General features: G+C 48.0%; 1 protein-coding gene across 1 annotated transcript in view; it reads left to right on the top strand.

Annotated features, from left to right (window-relative positions):
* The window catches only part of ADAMTS17 (ADAM metallopeptidase with thrombospondin type 1 motif, 17), a gene marked incomplete at its 5' end in the record, with an annotated part of 344816 nt that overhangs the window by 195323 nt on the left and 126919 nt on the right, over positions 1 to 22574 (top strand). Inside the window, 2 exons of the mRNA XM_011958096.1 lie at positions 13951 to 14117; positions 21851 to 21978. Coding sequence (XP_011813486.1) covers positions 13951 to 14117; positions 21851 to 21978 — 295 coding nt within the window. The remainder of the gene's footprint in view (positions 1 to 13950; positions 14118 to 21850; positions 21979 to 22574) is intronic.

The following is a 22574-nucleotide window of genomic DNA, read 5'->3' as shown; positions in this document are numbered from 1 at the left end:
GTAGAATGATTTATAATCCTTGGATATATACCCAGTAATGGGATTGCTGGGTCAAATGCAGCTTCCCATTTCTTACCATTTCTTTTAATGATCTGTTTTGTGCCTTGTGTGTCAGCAGTTGCATCACATCAATTTTGAAAATGAGCAAGTTCTAAATAATGACTATAAAGAAATCTCCACAATTAAGTCCTGTTGATGGATAATTAGTAAATGCCTCTTGTGTTTAAAAATCCTGATGCCCAGGTCATACCCCAGACTGATCAAATTGCAGAACACTAAGGGTGGGACCCAGGAATTGGATATTTTATCTTCCCAGGTGACTCCAACAGCAGCCAATGTTGGAACCTCTAGATTAAAGGAAGGCTGATGTTCCTAGTTTAGTCAGTGACAGGAACACCGTTTTTCTAGCAATGTTATAAGAATTGGCATTACGTATTAATTATGTCTTATTAAAACATTTCCTTCTAGCACCCAGCAGAGTGTCGGGCACATAGTAGGTGTTTAGTCTGTTAGGAATGACTTCTTTTTTTTTTGAGATGGAACCTCACTCTGTCACCCAGGCTGGCGTGCAGTGGTGCAATCTCGGCTCTCTGTAACCTCTGCCTCCCTGGTTCAAGTGATTCTCCTGCCTCAGCCTCCCAAGTAGCTAGGATTACAGGAGAGCGCCACAACTCCCAGCTAATTTTTGTATTTTTAGTAGAGATGGGGTTACGCCATGTTGCCAGGCTGGTCTCGAACTCCTGACCTCACGTGATCCGCCCACCTTGGCCTCCCAAAATGCTGGGATTACAGTCTTGAGCCGCCCAGGAATGACTTCTTAATTAAGGGCATAGATGGGTAGATGATTAGAAACCCTGTTTAGCTAAATGGTGAGAAATTAATGGAAAGTGGTTGCAGTTTTTGCATTACTCTGTGTTGAAGTTAATAGTTTGACCTTTGGCCCCATGAAGTGAGGGTTGGGTTTGGAGTCTTGGCTTTGGGCCTGACCTTGTTGGTTAATGGTCATGTGACTTCAAGACCCTTCTGTTCCCTGGCCTTCGTTCCATCCATTAGAGGGCACTGACATGGTAGAGTGGGAAGAACCAGGCTTCAAAGCCAGGACAGACAGATCTTCAAATCCCAGCACAACTTTTTTTTTTTTTTGAGATGGAGTTTCGCTCTTGTTGCCCAGGCTAGAGTGCAATAGCACAGTCTCGGCTCATCACAGCCTCCACCTCCTGGGTTCAAGCAATTCTCCTGCCTCAGCCTCCCAAGTATCTGGGATTATAGCCATGCGCCACCACACTTGACTAGTTTTGTTGTAATTTTAGTAGAGACGGAGTTCCTCCATGTTGGTCAGGCTGGTCTCAAACTCCTGACCTCAGGTGATCCGCCCACCTCGGCCTCCCAAAGTGCTGGGATTACAGGTGTAAGCCACCGTACCTGGCCACCAGCATGACTTCTTACAGCGCTGACAGCTGGTACTTGTCTCTTCATCTAAAACTTGGAAGAATTCACAGGAATGCACAGAAAATCCTTGCTGTGTATTTAATAAGCAGCCCCTCTTATTATTAGCACTGATGGAAGAACAGGGATGGGACCAGTTGCCCTTCCCTGCCTAAGGCTTTGTTAAGTGCAGAGAGAAACTGGTAGGGGTTGTGGTTGTCATGGGTGTTCCATGTTTGTGATTGGAGTTTGTGGGGTCTAGTGGAAGACCGATCTTCTTGGCACATTATGTGTCTTATCTCCTAACAGGTGACACCCAGTAAACAGATATACCCAGTAAACAGGTGACACCCAGTAAACAGCAGGAGGATATCAGAACCTCCGATGCCTGAAGGACCCAGTGTCGTGAGACTGTCAACATTTAAATTGTCTTCAGGCGAGGGCAACACTTACAAGAATAAGAAGTTATCAACACTATGCAAATGCCATAGGTGCTTCTTTGAAGGGAACTGGTGTGGTCTGCTTTTTTGGGATGATATTAGCTAGGGTTTCCCCTGCATTGGTAGCCCGAAGGACCGCTTTCACCATCTGAACTGCTTCCTGCCCTACCCGCCTCCCGTGGTTGCTCTGGGATACCCCAGGGGCATTTTGCTCTGGGAGGATCCTAAACACCGCCCAGTTCAGACAGCTGCATTAATATACTCTCACTGGCCTGCCCTGCCATGAGGTGTCTAGCATTGGGATTCTCACCCCATTCCTCCAGGTCCCATGGCCCCAGGAGAGAGGCTGTTTTGTAAATCACAAAGTTGTCAACATCTCTCTTCTTCATCAGGTCCTCCCTCTCCCTTGCCATGATAGTCGTGGCTGTTCCTTCCCTTGCTTTTTCCTGTATTTTATCATTGAGGAATGGGATAATTTGCAGGGCCTCGGTACACAGACACCTGAGGGTTTGTGGGTCTCAGCACATCAGATTGTTACAGTCATTGATGCACCTTCACATCCAATCTCTGTTGTCGAGCAGCATCGTCCTGTGGGGCAGGGCAATGGCAGAAGGAACAGAAAGAGCCTGCAGTGTTCTCACTCCTCCCAGCCGCACGCCCCTTCCCGGTGAAGCCTTTCCAACGTGAAGCCTTCAGTAAACCATGCCAGGGCCTGAACTCTGCTAGGTGTGGGCCTGCAGTAAAAAGCAAAGACAGATAAAATCCCTGCCTACCCACAAGGGGTGCAGTCCCACCAACTCCTCTTGGTTTTCTCCCAGACACTTCAAACAGGACCCTTTCTAAACTGGGACCTCTACTGCTAGCCCACATCTCCCCTCTCAGTAAATAGCACCACCATCCTTGCATTGCTTTAGTCCAAAACCCTTGAGTCCATGCAGCTTCCTCTTACATCCTTTCTGCTTCTTCCACGTCTGGTCATGAGAAGGGTGGTAAATGCAGCAGACCCGCACTATGCGCCGGGTTCTCTTAGGCTTTTATGTAGGAAATCATTGAATGCAGCCCTATGGGAGAGGTATTATTTTTAATCTTCATTGTACAGAAAAAAACAAAAACTGAATCAGGGGCCTGGGTCCAGTGGCTGACACCTGTAATTCCAGCACTTTGGGAGACTGAGGCGGATGGATCACCTAAGGTCAGGAGTTCAAGACCAGCCTGGCCAACATGGTGAAACCCTGTCTCTACTAAAAGTACGAAAATTAGCCAGATGCAGTGGCACGTGCCTGTAATCCCAGGTACTCGGGAGGCTAAGGCAGGGGAATCACTTGAACCCTGGGAGGTTGAGTTTGCTATGAGCTGAGATCACACCACTGCACTCCAGCCTGGGCAACAGAGTGGGACTCCATCTCAAAAAAAAAAAAAATAGAATCATATTGAAGTTTGGTAACTCGCCCAAAGTCACACAACAAGGCAGTGGCAGGCCAGGTTTGGAGCCCAGTTCTAGAAACCAGAAGTCCAAAATCAAGGTGTCAGCACAGCTGCTTCCTTCTTGAAACTCCAAAGGTGAATACATTTTGTGGCTCCAGGCAACCCCTGGCCTTCCCTGGCTTGGAGGCACATCACCTCCATCTCTGCCTCTGACTCCACATGGTCTCTTCTCTGTGTGTCCTCTCACCTTTTCTTCCCTTAGAAGAACACTTGTCATTGAATTTAGGGCCCACCCAAATCCAGGATGGTCTCATCTCCAGATCCTTGGCTTAATTATGTCTGCCAAGACCCTTTTGCCAAATAAGGTCTCATTTGCCGGTTCCAAGTGGACCTATCTTTTGAGGGCGAAGGCACCCACCGTTCAGCCCCCTGCAGCCTCGGAACCTCCTTTGTGCTCTGAGCCACAACATTCCAACCCCAGGACCCTCCTCAGTTCTGTCTTCCCTTTCCTTAACTTGCCTTTGCCCTTCCTTGGGTTTTAATATAAATGTCTTCTCAAGAGGTCTTTGTCCATGACACCCTGCTTAAAATGGGGTGCTGCTTAACTCTCCCTCAGCACCTCTTCCTCGCATTGCAGGTGTTATAACAGCTGTTATTGTTGCTATGTATTTGCTCACTTGTTTTGACTGTGTTCTCCCCACTGGCCTTTGAGCTGAGCTCTGTGCAGGCCCAGGACAGGCCACCCCTGTTTGGACACCATGCTGCCTTCCGTGCCTACAGCAGAGTTGCCACTCCATAAAATGTGCTGACCGCCTTCCTGCCTGGACATGCACTTGCCCAGGAAAACCAATCTTTCTGCAATACCAGTGCCTCCAAAACACATCCCTAATATCATTTTTTCACTGAAACACAAAGGTGATCATAAACGATTAGGTCAAAAGTGGCAGACCACCATTAGGCCTCATTCCCTTGTATCATCTCCCCTCACTGAGGCCCAGATGCTATGAATGGCCACATGAGGCCCATCTGTCACCTGTTGTGCCTGCCCTTCTCCAGCAAGGCAACAGCTCACAGCCTGGGGTTCTTGGCATCACCTTGAGAACAAGCTTCAACACAGAACCCAGCCTTGTTTTTCCCCAGTAAGGGAAGTGATACCTTTTTGCTCTTATAATATTGGTAGTCTGTTCAATCTTTCGCAGTGACAGTGTAGCTCTGTTTTCTGTTGTAAATGAAAACAACATGCTCCTTTTTCCCATGTAGTTTTCTATGGAGTTTCTCGCCTCCATGGATCCAGCCCAGGTGAATGGGATGAGGCGGGACAGGCCTTGGGCGGGTGGATTAGCAACCGTCTCGGGGGCTTCCCAAAGCGACGCAGGACGTGGGTATGTTTTATGAAGTCCAGGCTGCAGCCTCCAGCGTGCTTCTGCAGGATGCCCTGATGTGGCGATTGTTACAAAGCACAGCTGACCAGGCCCTCAGAGCCAAGCTCTGACGAAAACAATGTCCTCTCCCCATCTCACTCCTTAAATCACCAGGCCTACTGCCTCGAGATTTCACAAGGATGTCCCAATCTCACTGCTATGTAGGTCTCAGGCTTGGAACGCTCCCACGACCCCCTCCTCACCCCCTTCACTTTATATTCCTGGCTCCACTGCCTGTCTTCTGCAGCTGGTTTATTCACTGTCCAAAAATACTGGCGAGAGAGTCCCCCCACACACAATTATTTTTTGTAGTCTTGGTCTTCACAGCTCTCGGAATTTTTATTTTTTGCTAGCTAATGTGGAGGCCTTAGGGATCACCTGTGTTTCCAAACCAGCTTCCTAGGTCCGTCCTTTCCTGCTGTAATTTATGTTGCTGTTGGTGGGAGTTACGTCAAAAGACTACAAGGTAGAAAATGCATCTCTAATTCACCTTCTGTTACCCCTGGACAGTTTGTGTGCAGGGAAGGGCTGGGGAGGGAGGGGAGAGAAAGGCTCAGATGCACTTGTGTGAAAAGCCAGCTGCATCCTAGCAGGTGCAGCGCGGGCAGGTGAGTGGAGTGTGGAGCCGGGATACAGCAGGGTCACCATGAGATGCAGCCCATGTGCACCAGAAAGGGAGAGGAAGGCAGCTAGCCTGCTAAGATGGTGGGAGGACGGCTTGCGTAAAGTTATGTGCCTGTAATTGGTTTTTGCTTCCACAGTGAAACCCCTTCTGTGTGCTTTCGATGTGCCAGCGACCTGGCATTCATATGGATAATTTTTAAAAATTCAAGTATCTACAGTGAAGCATAAGTTACATGTGTTACTTGGACACCTTTCAGAGGAGGCCTTAAAACTGGGATGTGTGCTGCCGTGAGGGTGCGTTAGCAGCTCGGCAGCCCTTCTGAAACCATATGGCTTTGCCCTGCTCCCTTCTCAGAGCTCACAGAGCCAGGGGCTACCAAGGGAGAGGCCAGAACTACCAGCTTTCTACTGAGCGCCCTGTGTCTCTGGATGGTGAAGCTGGTCCAAACTGCTGTTGTGACTTAATCTCCTGGTCTGTCTTCATTTAATACAGCAAACCTGAAAATAAAAAGTGGCATCTTTCTCTTCCAGCCTATCTCGATTCTACCTGTCTATCCACTCTCAAAGAAAGGGACAAATGTTCTGCCATGTGATCCTGTTGATCTCAGCAAACCTTCTCTGCTCTGTGCTTGTGTCTATCAAGGCACTGAGGACCACCTCAGCAGGAGATGGTCCTTGTTCTGCAGGCGCTTGGGAAAATTTGCGGTAGAGCTCTCCTTTCTCTCCACACTTTCAGTTTCTCACCAAAGCCTCTCTACCTTACTCTTTTGCTTATTTTTAAACAAACTTATGAAGGTAGAATATACAAAGAAACACAGGTCTGTGCACAGTATTGCTCCTCACAGTCGAGCATGTGTGTTGGGGCGCACGTGCAGATATGTGTCAGTGCAGTAGGAGGGCAGTTGCTGGCCCCTGGGGTGCGCATGTGTGACTACATAACAGCTGCCAGCTTTGCAGAATGGCCGTGCCATCTCCATTGCCGTGGCTGTGGTGGCTTTCTACTTGCCCCATGTCTCCACTGACGCCGATGTTGTCAGTAATTCTCTCTGGTTTTGGCCATTCTGATGCATGTGTAGCCGTAACTGGCTGGGGAATTCGTACTTTCATCATCAACAGTGAGGCTGAACATCCGTCTGTTTCCTTATTTCCATTTGAATATCCTTTTCCTGTGAAGTACTCACGCAAGCCATTTGGTTTTGTATCTAAGCTTCTATTTCATTCATGTTTAGGAGTCTTACAACAGGCCTGGCAAAGTGGCTCATGCCTGTAATCCCAGCACTTTGGGATGCCAAGGTGGCTGGATCACCTGAGGCCAGGAGTTCATGACCAGCCTGGCCAATATGGTGAGACCCCATCTCTACTGAAAATACAAAAAAATTAGCTGGGCATGGTGGCGCACACCTGTAATCTTAGCTACTCAGGAGGCTGAAGCACAAGAATCGCTTGAACCCAGGAGGTGGAGGTTGCAGTGAGCTGAGATCTTACCACTCTACTCCAGCCTAGATGACAGAGCAAGACTCTGTCAAAAAAAAAAAAAAAAAAAAAAGTCCTAGAACAGAAAAACTAGAAACTGTTGATTGATAGTAAAAATTCAAATTTAAAAACTCATCACACCCCGATGACTGGTCGGTGAGTCAGGCTGTCCTTCAGGCCTTGTGGTGGCCAGTGGGCAGCCCCTCCCAGAGGCAGGGCGCCTGTTCCTGCTGGGTTCAGGAGCTCTTGCACGCTACATTTCTTCTCTCCACCTCTTGCTCGTCAGCCAAGTGGTTATGTCGCCTGTTGGAGCATTGGTTTCCTCACTCAAAGAATGCAGTCAGGAGCACCTTCTGATTCTGTGTGTGGATTTAATTAAGTAATGGTTAGAAGGGCCAGCAAAGTGGGAGCTCTCTGGGCATGTTGGCTGTTTTATGATCACTGTTTATGTGAAAGTGCCTCTTTCCTTGAAGTTTCTTCCTGGTCCTCAGGGATCAGTCCTCATTTCAGGATGAGACTGCAACTTGCTGGCCTTCCCCTGGAGGCCTCATGGGACCTCAGAGCCTTGCGATGGAGCCCGGCAGGCCTGCGCCTTCCTGCCCTCACAGGAGAGGCTGAGGGAAAGACCAGACCCACCTTCAGCTCCTAGGAAGGGATAACTCTATTATGAATCTCTTATATTAACTGTTCTTTATTTTAGCCATGCCAAACTGGCTTTCTGTCATTTTAGTCTCCCTAGATGTGTTTTGTTTTTCTCCTTACTGTGTAGCTCAGAGCAGCTTCCAGAGTGAATAAGAGCCCTGCCCTCTGCTCCTGAGACTGACTGTGTGAGGGTGGTTTCTCCATTCGCTTCTGGGGATTTGGTCCCCTGCTGCACTTGCTGGCCCCACACACTGTCTCCTGAAGCCCTCATGTCCACACAATCTAAGCTTTATCCACCCAGCCTAGTGTGGGGTCCTTGGGAAAGTTGGGGTCTCCTTTGAGTCCTCCCCCAGAACTTGTGTCAGGAAGCCATCTGTGGAAACTCTGCTAGCCATACCCTCCCCCACAAGGATTCTCCTTCTGTCTTCTCTATGCCACAGATGGAGGGTGCCCCTTTCTGTTGTCTTAGGACCAATGTACAGTTTACTCTTGAACAACATGGGTGTGAACTGTGCAGGTCCACTTATACATGGGTTTTATTCTGTCTCTGCTGCTCCTGAGACAGCAAGACCACCCCTCCTCTTCCTCAGCCTGCTTAATGTGAAGATGATAAGCATGAAGGCCTTTATGATGATCCACTTCCACTTACTGAGTAGGAAATATATTTTCTCTTCCTTATGATTTTCTTAACCTTTTCTCTAGCTAACTTTACTATAAGAATATAGTATGAAATACATGTAACCTACAAAACATGTTAATTTATGTGATCAGTAAGACTTCCTTCCAGTCAATAACAGGCTATTAATAGTTAAGCTTTTGGGGTGTTAAAAGTTGTGGATTTTCTACATGTGAGGGGTCAGCATTTCTAACCCCCACATTGTTCAGAGGTCAGCTGCACATGCAGGAGACCCTCACTGATGTAACTATAGAGGCCCTGTGTTCTAGAGACAGTCATAAAAATGAAGGACTGCATGCAGGGTCCTGCCGCATAGCAATTGGGGATTATTTAGGTAGCAAATCATGCACCTAGTGGATTACTTCTCTCCTTTCTCATGTTGTTCAAAATAATGACTTAAATAAAACTGAAGAAAATCAATTCCTTTGGTCATATTTTTTAATCAGGGGAAGTTTAAGGAAATATTAGCTGTAACAGGTGGTTGGAGTAATGGGAGCTTACTAAGAGGTAAAGAGGACTCTAAGGAATACAGGAAGACAAGATACAGGTAGCATCCAGTGTCTTTAGGTCTGAGGCAGAGCACCCAAGGAAGGAACAGATCTGTATGACAGGGACCCACACACAGCTACTGTGAAGGATGGACAGTAGCTGCTACCACAGTTTCATCCAGGGATGAAATGCCTTGGACCTTGTTAGAGACGGTGTACCTGGGGTCCAGTGAATGAGGGAGAGGCTTGTAGAGGTTCTGTACTGGTGGCACTTTCTGGGAAGTCACACTTAGGGTGTGAGGGAAAGGTTCCAAGGGAGGAAACTGCATCTCAAACCAGGATAGGAATCTATCCAAAAAGTTGGTGTGCTTGAAAGCTACCCATTGGAGTATAGGAGAATGCTGCCCACATGGAGGTGGAATGCATCACAGGCCACTAAAGAAGCATGCTGAGAGAAGCCACATACCAGGACCAGGGAGAAAAGCCTGTTCCTCCTCCATTCAGGTTACATCTAGTGTCTTTTCGTTTGAACTTGAAGGACTCCCTTTAGCATTTATTGTAATGCAGGTCTAGTGGTAACAAGCTTTCTCCATTTTTTGTTTATTTGGGAATGTCTTAATATCCACCTTGATTTTTGAGGGACAGTTATATGGATATAGAATTCTTGGTTGACAGTTCTATTCTTAGGCACTTTAACTATGTAAGCACACTTCTTTTTGGCCTTCAAGGTTTCTGGTGAGAAATTGGCTAATAATCTTGTTGAAGATCCCTTGTATGGGATGTGTCACTTTTCTCTTGGTGCTTTCAAGGTTCTCTCTTTGTCTTTTGGCAGTTTAATTATAATGTGTCTTAGTATGGGTCCTTGTATCCTACTTGGAATTTCTCAAGCTTCTTGGATTTGTAGAGTCACGTCTTTCTTCACATTTGGAAAGTTTCAGCCATTATTTCTTCAAATAATCTCTAACCCCTTTCTCTCTTTTTTTCTCCTGAGACTTGCATAGTGCATACATTGATCCACTTGATGGTGTCCCACAGATTATCTCTGCTTGCTTTTCTACATTTTTTTTCTTTTTACTTCTCAGACTCAGCAATTTCAATTGTCCTGTATTCAAGTTTGCTAATTCTTTCTTCTGCCTGCTAAAATCTGCCCTAAACTGGTGGATTTTTCATATCAGTTCTTATACTTTCAATTCCAAAATTTATCTTTGTTTCCTTAATTTCCATATCTTTATTGATATTCTCATTTTGTTTACAGATTGTCTTCCTGACTCTATCTGTGCCTTCATTTGGTTCCTGGGCATTTTTAAGACAGTTGTTTTAAAGTATTTGTCTAGCGAGGCCAACATCTAGATTTCCTCAGGGACAGGTTCTGCCAATATATTTTGTTCTTTTGAATGAACCATACTTTCCTGTTTCTTTGTATGCCTTGTGATGTTTTCATTAAAAACTAGACATTCAAATCTTAGAATGTGGTAACTCTAGAAATAGGTTCTACCCATTCTCCAGGGTGTTTTGTTTTGTTTTATGACTTAATGGTATCCCTGGATCAGGAATCAACCTGAAGTGAAAGCTTAAGGTCTTATCAGGTCTTGTTTGCGCCTGTATCTTTTCCTAGCAATTTCTGGTGACTTTCGAAGTTCTCCTAGATGAAGTTGTTTTTAAATGTCTTTGTGCTTAAATTTCTGGCTCCTAAAAGGAAAAAGGAGGGAAATCCCCTGGAAGCTACTTCACCTGGTGGAGGTTACAACAATGTCAGCCATCTTCTGCATCTGCACCTTAGCAACTGAAAGTAGCAATCAGCAGTCAGAACACAGAAATTAGATATTTGGAAGATGTGGCCCTTATTGCTCACCCTGACTCCAGAAAGTTGCACCAGGAGCACAGACATAGCTGCCTGCCTTGGAGTGAAGGATGGGCAGTAACTGTTACCACACTAAAGGCTGAAATTGAGCAAAATTAACTGAAATTGACCTGGCTTTCCCCTGGAAGCTGCAAGCTGTTTCAAGTAGACTGCAGAGTTTCACAATAGTTTGTTTCTTCAGATAGTTTTTTGCCAGTATGATTATTGTGTGGATGGAGAAATGGATTCCTGGTGCTTCTTCCTCAGCTCTCTTTCCTGACATCATTCCCTCTGTTGGTCATTTTAAGATAAGCTCTGATAATATAGTTCAACTCAGTTTACTACTTATTGAAGACCATCCTGTGCAATGCTCTCTGCTGAGAACACAGAACCCAGATATTTGGAAGATAAGATCCTTCCAAATAAGAGGAACAGGAGGAAGACAGCTCTCCATTTCATAAGGTTGGTGGTAAGCAGCATAGCAGAAACCCAAACAAGATTTGGAGATGCTCTAGATAGGAAGGAAAAATAGGGTGGAGGTGACCTCAAAGATGGACAGAGGGTTAGGAGGTGGGAAGTGGGGATTATGGGGTCTGTGAGCTAGATAAGGGGCCACATAGAGACTGCCTGTTGGAGAAGTTGTCAGGGAGAAGCAGCAGCATAAGCAGATCTGGAGGGAGGTGTGCCAAGGCACGTGTCGTATCCCATGGGCTCCACCTCCAGACCCACTTTCTTCTCGATCCAGTTCTCTTACATCATATCACATCACATCTCCTCTCCACCTCCTCACTGTCAGGGGTAAAGGTAATTGTTGTATGTGGGTTAGGCAGATGTAAAACTGGAGAAATCAGCTAGTGGAAAGGGAGGAAACTGAAGCATTAAAGGAAACTCAATAACAACTTAGGAAGTTAATCACATGATGTTCACCAATCGCAGTCTATACTCAAGTGTGTAGGAAATGTAGCTTCCTTTATTCTTCTACAAACCCACCTAATTTGTATTTTTATACTCCCTTCCAGTCCATGTTGTGTTCCTCATGACTTCAGTGTCTGCCCTGCTTTCTCTGAGTCTGCATCTAAGTTCCATGAGGAGCATCTGGTCCCTGTGTTGTCTGGTTCCTTAGTTTCCTGGGGCTGCCATAACAAAGGACCCCCAACCAGGTGGCTTCAACAACTGAAAGTTATTGTACGATCCTGGAGGCTGGAAGTCCAAATCAGGGTGTCGACAGGGTTGGTTTCTCCTGAGCAATGTGAGGGAGAATCTGTTCCAGGCCTCTCTCCCAGCTTCTGGTGGCTTGCTGGCAAACTTTGATGTTTCTTGGCTTGTAGAAGCATTATCCCAGTCTCTGCTTTCATCTTCTCATGGTGTTCTCCCTTTGTGTGTGTGTGTGTGTGTGTGTGTGTGTGTGTGTGTGTGTGTGTATGTGTGTGTGTGTGTACCTCCAGATGTCCTCTTTTTATAAGGACACTTCATATTGGATTAGGGGCTCAACCTACTCTAGTATAGCCTCATTTTAACTAATTTTTTCTGTGTCCTGTTTGCCCTATTTCCAAATCCGGTTGCACTCTGAGGAGGCACCAGATGTTAGGACCTCTACATAGAGTTTTGTGGGCCTAGTTCAGCCTGAAACGTTGTGCCATGCTGCATCTGCTGCCTCTCTTGTTCCTTCTCTGGCGCCCGCTTGTGGGGACTCACTTATTGCCAGGGTGATGTTTTTCCTGCTGATACATGTAGCTCTTGGGGGCCAGCCCCTTTCTGCTCCTTCCACACTGCGCTTCGTGGCTCAGGATTTGATTCATTCTGTCTGCCAGTGGTACCTGGGCCAGGGTTCCTGGGGAGGCTGCTGAGGCCCCTTCTGCCTAAACACACCAAGCAATCATTTCTCTGAAACCGATGCCTCCCTTGCTTTCTAGACAGGAAGCAGAACACAAGGCCTCTCTTTTCTCAGATTCCATAAACCTTCTAGAGGTTTAGCTGTTGCCTAACTTGAAGACCAGCAGAGCTCAGGGCCCCACTATGGGGCCACCAGTAGGTTTAATCTCTCTAGATCTCTTCTTCTCCTGGGGAAGGGAACTGTTTTCTGGTGTGTATGAGGTAGACAGAAGTATGAAAGGGGCCTTTCTCATCAGGATATTTTCTCCAAGACATCTGTGTAAACCAGGAGCTGGCAAACTTAAGGCCCATGGGCCACATCTGGCTTACCACCAGGTGTTTGATAAAGTTTTATTGGGACACAGCCATGCCTGTTCTTTTACATGTTATCTCTAGCTGCTTTTGTGCTACAGTGGCAGTTGAGTGATTGGAGACTATATGGCCCACAAAACCAAAAATATTCACTATCTGGCCCTTCACAGAAACAGCTTTTCAACCCCTGGTTGAAGACCTTTGTGACACAAAAGCCCAAAGGTTTCTGCCCTCTTCTGCTATTATATCTCTCCCCTAAAGCAACAATCGCAGGGTGGCCTTGCTCTCTGAACATGAAAAATGACAAAGGAAGAAAAAGAATTACACAACATGAAATGAATAATGTGTCGAGATGACATTTGGCCAACAGGTGTGTGTGATTTGTGGGAATTCATTGAGCAGAACAGTTTGGATGTGTGCCCTTTTCTTTCTTTCGTAGGCTGAATTTCAATAAAAAGTGTTGGGAATGGGAGTGGATAAGAAATCTTATTCCATCATGATGACCTTGGCATCATGGAAATGAATGGAACCAGTGAGGTTGCCCAGGCCTGAGTCCTCCAAGGACACCCTGGGACCTTGCAGAAGCACAGGGCAGAGCCATGCTTTGGCCAGCCAGACCCTCACACGTGTAGACTTGGCCAGTGAACACAGCCTGGGTTTCCAGAATGGCTTAAAACCCCAGCCTTGGCACAGAGCATCTAGGACCCAAGACCACAGCATTGACCATGTGTGGTCTCACACCTGCCTAGGTAAAGGTAGCCCAGCCCGGATCTAACTGGTCTCCACTCAAAGCCCGTGAACAGGTGAACTCATTGTTCTTATTCTTTTCATTATAAAGTAAACGAGCTATGTGTTTACTCATCCTGAAACTTAACCTCCAGAGTATAGCTGAGGACCATTTACAGGTCTTCATGTCAGAGAAGACCCCTGCAGAACACACACACACACACAAACACACACACACACACTCCAAAAATATCCTTTGGGTTTTCAGTGTTACCCATGGCCAAATTTTAAGTTCAGATCAGATGAAGGACGCAATGGGTAGATCTTGCTGAACTGATACTCACTGCCTTCTCTTTCCATATGACCTTGATTTGCAGTTCTCAGATGCACCTTTCAGAGGGTTCACTTAAACATGCCTGCAATGTGGGTCTGGGATTGTGGGCATTTGGTCTGTAACAGCAGAGAGGGGGTGGCTTTGGAAACCTTGCCCTGCTCTCCCCCTCTCCTGGCGAGAGAGACAGAAACACCGCTCTCCTGCTCTTTAGTTGCACCATCTGGTTAATGCAGACCTTCGTCTTCCTTCTAGCCCTGGGCCTGGAGGCACACACTGCCTGGGTGCCAGTGTGGAACACGCGGTCTGCGAGAACCTGCCCTGCCCCAAGGGTCTGCCCAGCTTCCGGGACCAGCAGTGCCAGGCGCACGACCGGCTGAGCACCAAGAAGAAAGGCCTGCTGACAGCTGTGGTGGTTGATGGTAAAGGCATATGGCATGTCCTTGCATGGCAACCTCCTATCCTCCCCGAGGAATATACAAACCACCTAGGGAAGCCGGGGAGCATCCCTTTCCCAAACCAACCCAGCAAGACACTCCAGTCCTCTGCCCAAGTTAGCTGTAGCCCAACTTTGTAAGTTGTGGGGTTGACCTTGAATGACCCAACTCTCTGAGATGTTCCAACTGCAGCTGTTGAAGCAGGCAGCAGGCCAGGTGCATCCTGCAACCCCATTTGTAGCGAGGAGGCTGTGCTGGCATCCTGCCCCTGGTGCCATGTGTAGAGGGACCCAGGATAAGATGAGGAGACCGAGGCTTTACAGGAGCATCCCAGTGTGTTGGTGTGGCTGCTGTCTGGCTTTACGCTGTGGATGCTTCCCTGTATTGCTTCTCTTGGTTTATTTTGTATTGGCTCTTAATTCTTGGCTAGGATGTTGGGGGACATTTTGAGAATAGTTTACAACTTGGGAAAGATGATAATAAGCACAGGCCACATTTTCTTTCCAAGAGCTTTCTCCTGAATCAAGAGGCTCTGCCCCATTGGGCCACTGCCAGCTTTTCCACTAGCTGATGAAACTAAGTGGTGTGTCATGTATACATTTGTAATGTCTGCTTAATTAATGTCCTTAATAGATAAGGACACCCCAGGGCCCGCTTCAGGATTGTTGTTGTTTTTTTCTTTTTTCATCTAAAACTGTTCTTCTTTACGAAACAAGACTTTGTGTTATAATGATGACATATGAGCCCGTTTATCGGTATGTCATGTACAAGACACAAGTTAGCTCTACATACATTGTCTCATTTAATACGCAAAACAAGCTGTGCAGAAGATCAGAGGGAATGAGGTTACAGGACACCTCTAAGCGCCTGCAGCTGACAAGAGGCCAGGGCGGGAGCTGACCCCAGTTCCAGAGCAGCTGACTCACAGAAAATAGGCAGCTATCGTCTGGCTTCCAACACTTGAAGAAGACAGACAGCATGACTTCATGGGTGTGGAGTGAGGGAGCTTGAAGAAGAACTCAAGAAACTGGGTCTGATTTTTAGACAGCCTCAAAAATGTTTTGCAGAAGAATGACGTTTGGATGCCAGGTCTTTTGTTTCTTCCCTGTGATGGGAAGAGCCTTTGAAATCTGCATTCGGCGATCTGCGATTACAAGTTCAAGTGTGCATAGCTGTGTGAAGGGAGGCCCAGGCATCTCTGGAATAGCAGCCTCAGATCTGCAGCTTTTAGTCTAACAGCCTGACACATCCTCTTTGAGCTGACTCGTAAAGCAACATGTGATGCTCTAAACTGTAGCAGATAACACCAGCCCACTCAAATGAGGACTCATTTAAAAGTATTGGGGAGCCCCTGTCATTCTCCTTTTTTGAAAAGAAACCACCTTCGGGGACTGTGTAATGTAGCTGTGCCATCAGCTCACCAGCAGAATTCAAGAGAAACATGGCCTTTGCACACTGAACTTTCCCTGCAGATGAGGGAGAGAGGAGACCTGCCCTCCTAAAAAAAACGAGTGTGACTAGAGCCATGCGCTTGCACGTGGACCTTTGCCTCTCTGCCTGGCCATGAATCGGATGCAGGAGGTGTCAGGAGGCAGCAGGAGATTTCCCGCTGTGTCGGGCACACCCAGACCCCTAATTAGAAGCGAGAGAGCTGCCATTTGGTTCCCATGAGAAGCAGCCTTGAATCCGAACCTTCAGCTTTCCCCAGCATGCCAGATAAAGATGCTTTTAGAACTCTTTACTGTCCGTTCCCACTTTGCAGGAGCAAGAAGAGGTCAGGTCTGGGACAGATTCGCGCTCTTCAAATTTCAGCTCAACTTTGTGCACCAAGTTGTTCTTTCCCTGGTTGCCTGCTTCAGTTTTCAATGCTCCTGTCTCATTTATTCAACACAGAAATCCCACTTAAATGTCTGTTTTTCCACAGTTTTCTCCAAGTCCAGATTAAACTTCTGTTTTCCTTCTGACCGCTTTTGGATGGCTGGACTCTTTGGTTGCCTTATCACCACAGTGGCTGGGACTTCAGTCTGCCCAGATCCTCCACCCAGGAAGCCTTGCGGTGTGGCTGTTTGGGGAGCTGCTTGGATTGGGAATGTGACCTTTCACCCACTTACTTTCTGTTTCTCTCTGCCTAAGTCATAAGTTATTGTCACTAGAGTGCCACCACCTTTGATTGGAAAAGAGCAGCCCTGTTTGATAAGGACAGCTAACAGGCAGTAAGTATGTGGCGTTTGAAGGAGAGACCCCACGCTTGGAGCTTTGCACAGGTAGCTCGACACGTCCTCCTCTGGGTTAGAATCGCCCTGACTTCTTGCATCTGCAGTTTCATTTCTCTCTCGAATACAAACAAAAGCCAGCACTTTTAAAAGGAGCATTTCCTAAAGGGTAAAAGCAAAATAATAAAGGGCCAATTTAGAAGGCAGGAGGAGAATACGGATTATAAGTGTTCCTCTGAAAACCCCATGTATAAAAGGCACAGTTCTAGCTGAGCCATGATAGGAGCGATTCCTGTGGTTGGGCTCCGGGCTCTTCTGAAGCCCATTATGACTGCCCTATTCATAGCAGTGCTATCGCTGCGGAATTCTTTGGCGAGTGACACACAGTTCAAGAGAAGGGAAGCTATATTTTTTTCTTTTTTTTCTCTCCCTTTTTTAAAAAGAAAAAGGAATTCTTGCAGAGGTAGATTTTCCAAGCGAAGATTCAGGACCACAAATCCATCCCACCTCCAAAAGAAGACAAAGACCCACCTTAGAAAATATTTGTAAGTGGAAAAGCCTTTAGACAGAAACCCATTGAGATGGCCCACTGCCAAACCCACCCTGTTTCTGCTTTTCCCGTGGAATCTCATTGAAGTGGAAATCTTCAAGAGTTCAGTCCTCCCTGCCCAGGCCAGCAGGCCGCGGGCCCACTGAAGTGTCGGAGAGCTTGGCAAAGGCTGCGTCTGGACGTGGCTGTGCGTTCCCAGCTCCTCCTGCCTGGCACAGCAGAACCCCCCAGGTCTGAGCCTCTGTGGGGATGAAGGGCGTGATGGTTAGGACTCTCTGACTCCAGCTCCGCCAAACCAGCTGGGGCTGCTTAATGAAAAGGAGGGAAGCTGTTGCAAAGCTGAAGATGTCAGGACCTTAGCTCGGTGGTCTCTGCAGCTTGTGTTTGGCAGTCACACCCCCATGCACCCACTGCACTGGCTTTCTCAGAACTTGTCCACGTGCAAGCTGGCAGGGTAGCCCACGGCACCTCTTATGTAAATCCACATCCCATATCCAGATCCTTTTGGGCCGCATACATTTCAGGTTGCAGAGTATTTTATGTGTTCAAAAGGTAATAATGGTGCACCAACCAAATATTTGTATCACTGGTGGGCTCCAGGAAAGCACCCCATAGTCAGACACGTGGGTCTGTCCACCAGGTAACCTCATTAAGGGGGATACTAACACTACCAAGAGCTCACATCAGTCCAGGCTGGTTTTGCTGCCAGATGTGTTTGCCACAAATGGAAGAGAACACTTACAGTTTTCAGAGCTTTTTGGATTTCTGAATTACATATAAAGGAGGGTAGCTTTCTTTGGGATCCATCAAGCATGAGCAGACATGACTTCTCTGCATCTGAATTTCAGTACTGAGTTCCCAGGAAAGAGACGAGGGATAGGCCAGCTATGGACAGGCGCTCACTGCTGGTCAAATCCACAGAGGCCTGTCTGCCGGGGACTGATGAGGGGGCCAGGGTGGGCAGCTTTGGGAACAGGAGTCTGAGTAGCCCCTTCAGCATGTGTCCCCCACAGAGGACCAGTGAGAACTTGGATGAGTGCTGTGATTAACTCAAAATAAAGCAATGTCTCCACCATACTAAGACCTTCTAACTGCTGGCCTAGAGAGAGAGAGAGCAGTGAGACTACTGAGAACCACGAGTGTCTTCTGCACTGCAGAGGAATGTTTCAAACCTCCAGCGGGCACATGTGACCATGTGGCTCCCAAGCTTCTGAGCCCATCTTCCCTGCCCTGCCTGTGACCTCCAGCCAAGCGGAAGTCCTAATGCCAGGCAGGCCAGCAGGAAGCCAGACTGGCTCCAGGCTTTGCAGCATCAGTCAGAATTGCATCTCAGCACATACCAGCCATGCAGATGGCACGTTCCAAGCTTCCTTCCTTCAAGTGTGTGGTTGTATAACTTTTAAGAAAATGTGATCTCCTTCTGTACTACTGGGAATGTAAGAGTGTTGATGCTGTGCCCAAAGCTGAATCCCACCGCCTCATGCTATTTATTGGGGCCTTGTTCCTGGAGATTAATCTCCCACCTAAGGCAGCCTGGAGGGAAATAGAGAATTTTGAGGAATTCTGAGCCTCCTCCTCACATTTTAAAAACCTTATCCTTTGAGAGATCATGCCATATAGTTTGCTAGAGGTGTGGGTACCCTGAATTCCAAGCAGAGCCCTCAAAGAGAAGATGGACAAATGGAGAGTTCTGACTGAGCAGGGAAAGGAAGCCCCACCTCTAGACTCTGTTCTGGAGCCCGAGTGTCCCCGGCTGTCCAAGCTGTGGAGGGCAGTGTCTGCATGTGAGAGAGTTGCATGCAGGTGGAGCTGAGCGTTCCTTCCTGCGAGACTCATGGCCAGCATCCCTTCAGCTGAGGTTGGCCTTCCTGCTTTGCAGAGTCCACATTTCTCTGCTCACCCTAAAGAGTCCAGAAAAACAGCCTTCATCCTTTTCAATCTGGCCTTTCTAACTTGCCTGAAAAACAGCCTCTGCTTTTCTACCCAAGTCCCACTTCCACTTCTGCTCAAATCAGAGGATACACTCAGAAGCCAGAAACATGCATGAAACTGATGATTTGTTTTTAGCAATGCTACTTTGCTCTTGATAATTTTGGCCTTAGGAGTTCTCCGTTTAGAGAGGAAATTGCAATGATGGAAAAAGAACCAGGCTGGAGCCAAGAGGCTGGGGCGTGGCCCACCAACTGCAGACAGTCGAGCACTTTCTGTGAGCCCTGTGTGTATGTCTGTATAATGGAATGATGACAGCACCCACCTGAAATGAATAGACAGTACTTAGCATGCTGCCTGGAACACAGTGATAGTAAATATCATTTATGATTTCATCATCCTTACGACTGTTGAACAATTCACCTCAAAGCTCAATTACTCCCAGTACTGAGTCTGCATTTCAGTCTGAAGGTAATTAAAATCCACTTTAGCCAAGGGAGCCTTGCTTTCAGTGAAACAGTAGAGGCAGCCCAGTATGTGGAGTAGACCCCACGCTGGGGGCTGTGTTGCTCTCTGTCTCCCACCAGCTCCCCAAGATGCTTGGGGAACCTCAGGGCCCCAGAGGGTACCTCAGTGACCCTGTCAAGCAAGCTCCCTCAAGCTAATCTCAGTGTACGTCTCCATCTTCCAGAGTTCTCCTTCCACCAGCCACCTCCTGAGGTCCTTCCCTGCAAATGGAAGGACAGCTGCCCCTAGCCTGCCAGCACAGGAAATGAGTCATTCCTTCCAGGCTGCACCCAGCCCTCCGACAGCTCCCATCAGACCTGTCACATGTGGCTTCATCCTGGATTTGCTATGCACTTGTCCATGAGCCCACTGGGGCCTTCAGAAGCAAACATCACATGTCTGTCTTTCCCCAGAAATGCCCCCAGCGTGCCTTGTATGAGGGAGGGGCTCAGTCCCTGCTTGGTGAGTGGATATATGGTGAGGCATCATTACTCTGCTGACCTGGGAAGCTTAAGATCGCCAGTCTACTCTCGAGCAGATGTTTTCCCCCACAGCTAACTGGAAGAGCTGAGTGAAGCATTTCCACCACACTCCTGGAGCTTCTTTCCAGTGCTGTAAGACAAGATTTCCTACGGAGCCTGCTGAGCAGCAGAGCTTCATGGGACAGAAGGCCTGGAAAGCGACTGAACACAGGGGTGGTTTAGTCCTCCAATCACGAGACAGCACATCTGCCCTGACAAGAACTCTGCAGGTGGGATGCCAAGGTCCTCCGAGGCCAGGTCGGCTCAGAAGCCTCTCTCTGTCCCTGTTCTTGATAGCCCCAGGCCACCAGAAGGACCCACTGAGGAGACCTGGTGGAGAAGACAAAAAGCAGCAAGGAGGATGAAGGTCTTTGACTCTCCCCCTGTGCAAAGTAACCACATAGATAGCATTAGGGTAAGGTGACTGAGAAAAAGAGAGAGGGGAAAAAATGCATTCCTCTTGCTCAGTTACTTACAGAAGAACAAAATCTATTAAACCTATTTGTTCAAAAATATATACTGACTCTTACCAGGCACAGTGGCTCATGCCTGTAATACCGGCACTTTGGGAGGCGGAGGTGGGCGAATCACGAGGTCAGGAGATCGAGACCATCCTGGCTAACATATTGAAATCCCGTCTCTACTAAAAATACAAGAATTAGCTGGGCATGGTGGTGGGCAACTGTAGTCCCACGTACTTGGGAGGCTGAGGCAGGAGAATGGCGCGAACCCGGGAGGCGGAGCTTGCGGTGAGCTGAGATTGCGCTACTGCGCTCCAGCCTGGGCAACAGAGCAAGACTCTTGTCTCAAAAAACCAAATTCTATATGTGTATATACACACACACACACAGACACACACACACACATACATATATGTGTATATATGTATGTGTGTATATCTGTATACATATACATATATACACACGCACACACTGAGTCTTTCTGTGAGCCAGGTCCTGGGCCTAGTGTGGGGACAAAAAAATGAAAGCTTAAGTCCCCTGCCCTCTGAGAGCTCACAGACTCAGCATTACTTCAATCTGAAGATGTTTAAAAGGCATCCCTCTCACACTCCTTTAGCAGTGGGACCTGCCTTATAATAAATCCCTTCATTTATGGGAGGTGCCCAAACAATTCTAGGACAACGGGCAGATGCTGGCGCTTTAATAGAGGTGTGTGCACAGTGCGTGTGGAGATGCTAGTCCTACCCCACGTCAGAGCTGGCGTGAGGGAAGAGCTGCAGGGTGGAAGCTTCCAGGGCAGTAGAAGGCAAGGTGCTGAGAGGGATTTCCAGGCAGAGAGAGCATCCTGGGCAAAGACTGGGGAGCTGGGCGTGTTCTGGGAGGTCACGTGTTTTTAGGAGCAGGGGAAACCCAGGTTTCCATCCTGGCTGAGTGCACATGCGGCTCATATAAGTTGTCCTAGCCGCCCACATGTCCCCTTTGTCCCCCTTACTCCCACTCACTTCCTTCTGGGATCTCCGTGCCCCATAGCACAGCTCTGCAACTGTCACCCAGCAGCTAGGGGAGCACTAAAGCTCTTACCAAAGCTACTGTCATGGAGACCCTTGGAGCCACTCCCCCGACTCGGAGCCATTCTCGTTCACCTTCCCCTCTCCCTCCCTTCACACCCCTGCTATAAGAGTGGCTCCGCTCACCCTTGACGTGTATTCAATGTAGAGATTAGCACACAACTATTCCTTTGTTCAGCCAGATATATTTGATGCCTTAAGGGAAAGGAAATGCTGTATTGTTGCAAAGGATAGAGAGATGAGAAAAGGCAACCCCACAGAGCTCAGACCTGCGCTGTCATTCCCGAGGCTGTGGGTCTTTTTCCACTTGCTGTTTAGAGGAGCTGGAGCCTGTACCTGAGCTCATGCACCTTTATTGACTTGTGCCGACCTCTCTTCCTCAGGGATTCCCACTGCCCACATGTACCTGCGCCCTGCATGGCCCCCGCACACCTTCCCATGTCAACGTCCCCCAACCTTTCCCTCCTCAGATAAGCCATGTGAACTCTACTGCTCACCCCTCGGGAAGGAGTCCCCACTGCTGGTGGCCGACAGGGTCCTGGACGGCACACCCTGCGGGCCCTACGAGACTGATCTCTGCGTGCACGGCAAATGCCAGGTGACGTACTTCTTCAGTCCTTGGTGGGGCTTTGGAGAGGAGACTCTCTCTCCCCAGACAGGGAGTGGGGTAGAGCAGAGGTCTCAGGAGGCCTCAGGGAGTGGATTTTCTTAGGAAGGCACCCAGCGATGCTGCCTCCTGCAGCCAGTGTTGCCTGGCGCACCACCCCTAGCTCAGTAATGACTGAGCACTAGGCCAACAAGGAGTGGAAGTGGCTGAAAGAACAGGCGCAACATATTCTAAGACTGAAAATTGCTTTAGACATCATGACTAAGACGAAGGTAGGCAGGGTACTAAGATGCACCTAAAGGATGTCTGCACAGGCCAGGCTCTGTTTAGTGCAAAAGAGACGGTGGAACTGAGCCAATTCCTGTGCAGGTAACGCCAGGCAGATAGATGCGCCCAGCTGTTGGGGAGCACCCATCTACTGGTATATAGTCCCAGAGGCATTGAGGGCTGGATGGCCATGACTGATAAAAGTCATTTGAGAAAAGAGAGGCCGGGTGTGGTGGCTCACGCCTGTAATCCCATCACTTTGGGAGGCCGAGGCAGGAGGATCATAAGGCCAGGAGTTGCCTGGTCAACATGGTGAAACT

This window comes from Colobus angolensis, unplaced genomic scaffold (assembly GCF_000951035.1).
Source record: "Colobus angolensis palliatus isolate OR3802 unplaced genomic scaffold, Cang.pa_1.0 Scaffold112, whole genome shotgun sequence".
In the NCBI taxonomy this organism is placed as follows: domain Eukaryota; kingdom Metazoa; phylum Chordata; class Mammalia; order Primates; family Cercopithecidae; genus Colobus; species Colobus angolensis.
The sequence above is the reverse complement of the archived record's forward strand: the minus strand, read 5'-3'. Positions and strand labels throughout refer to the sequence as shown.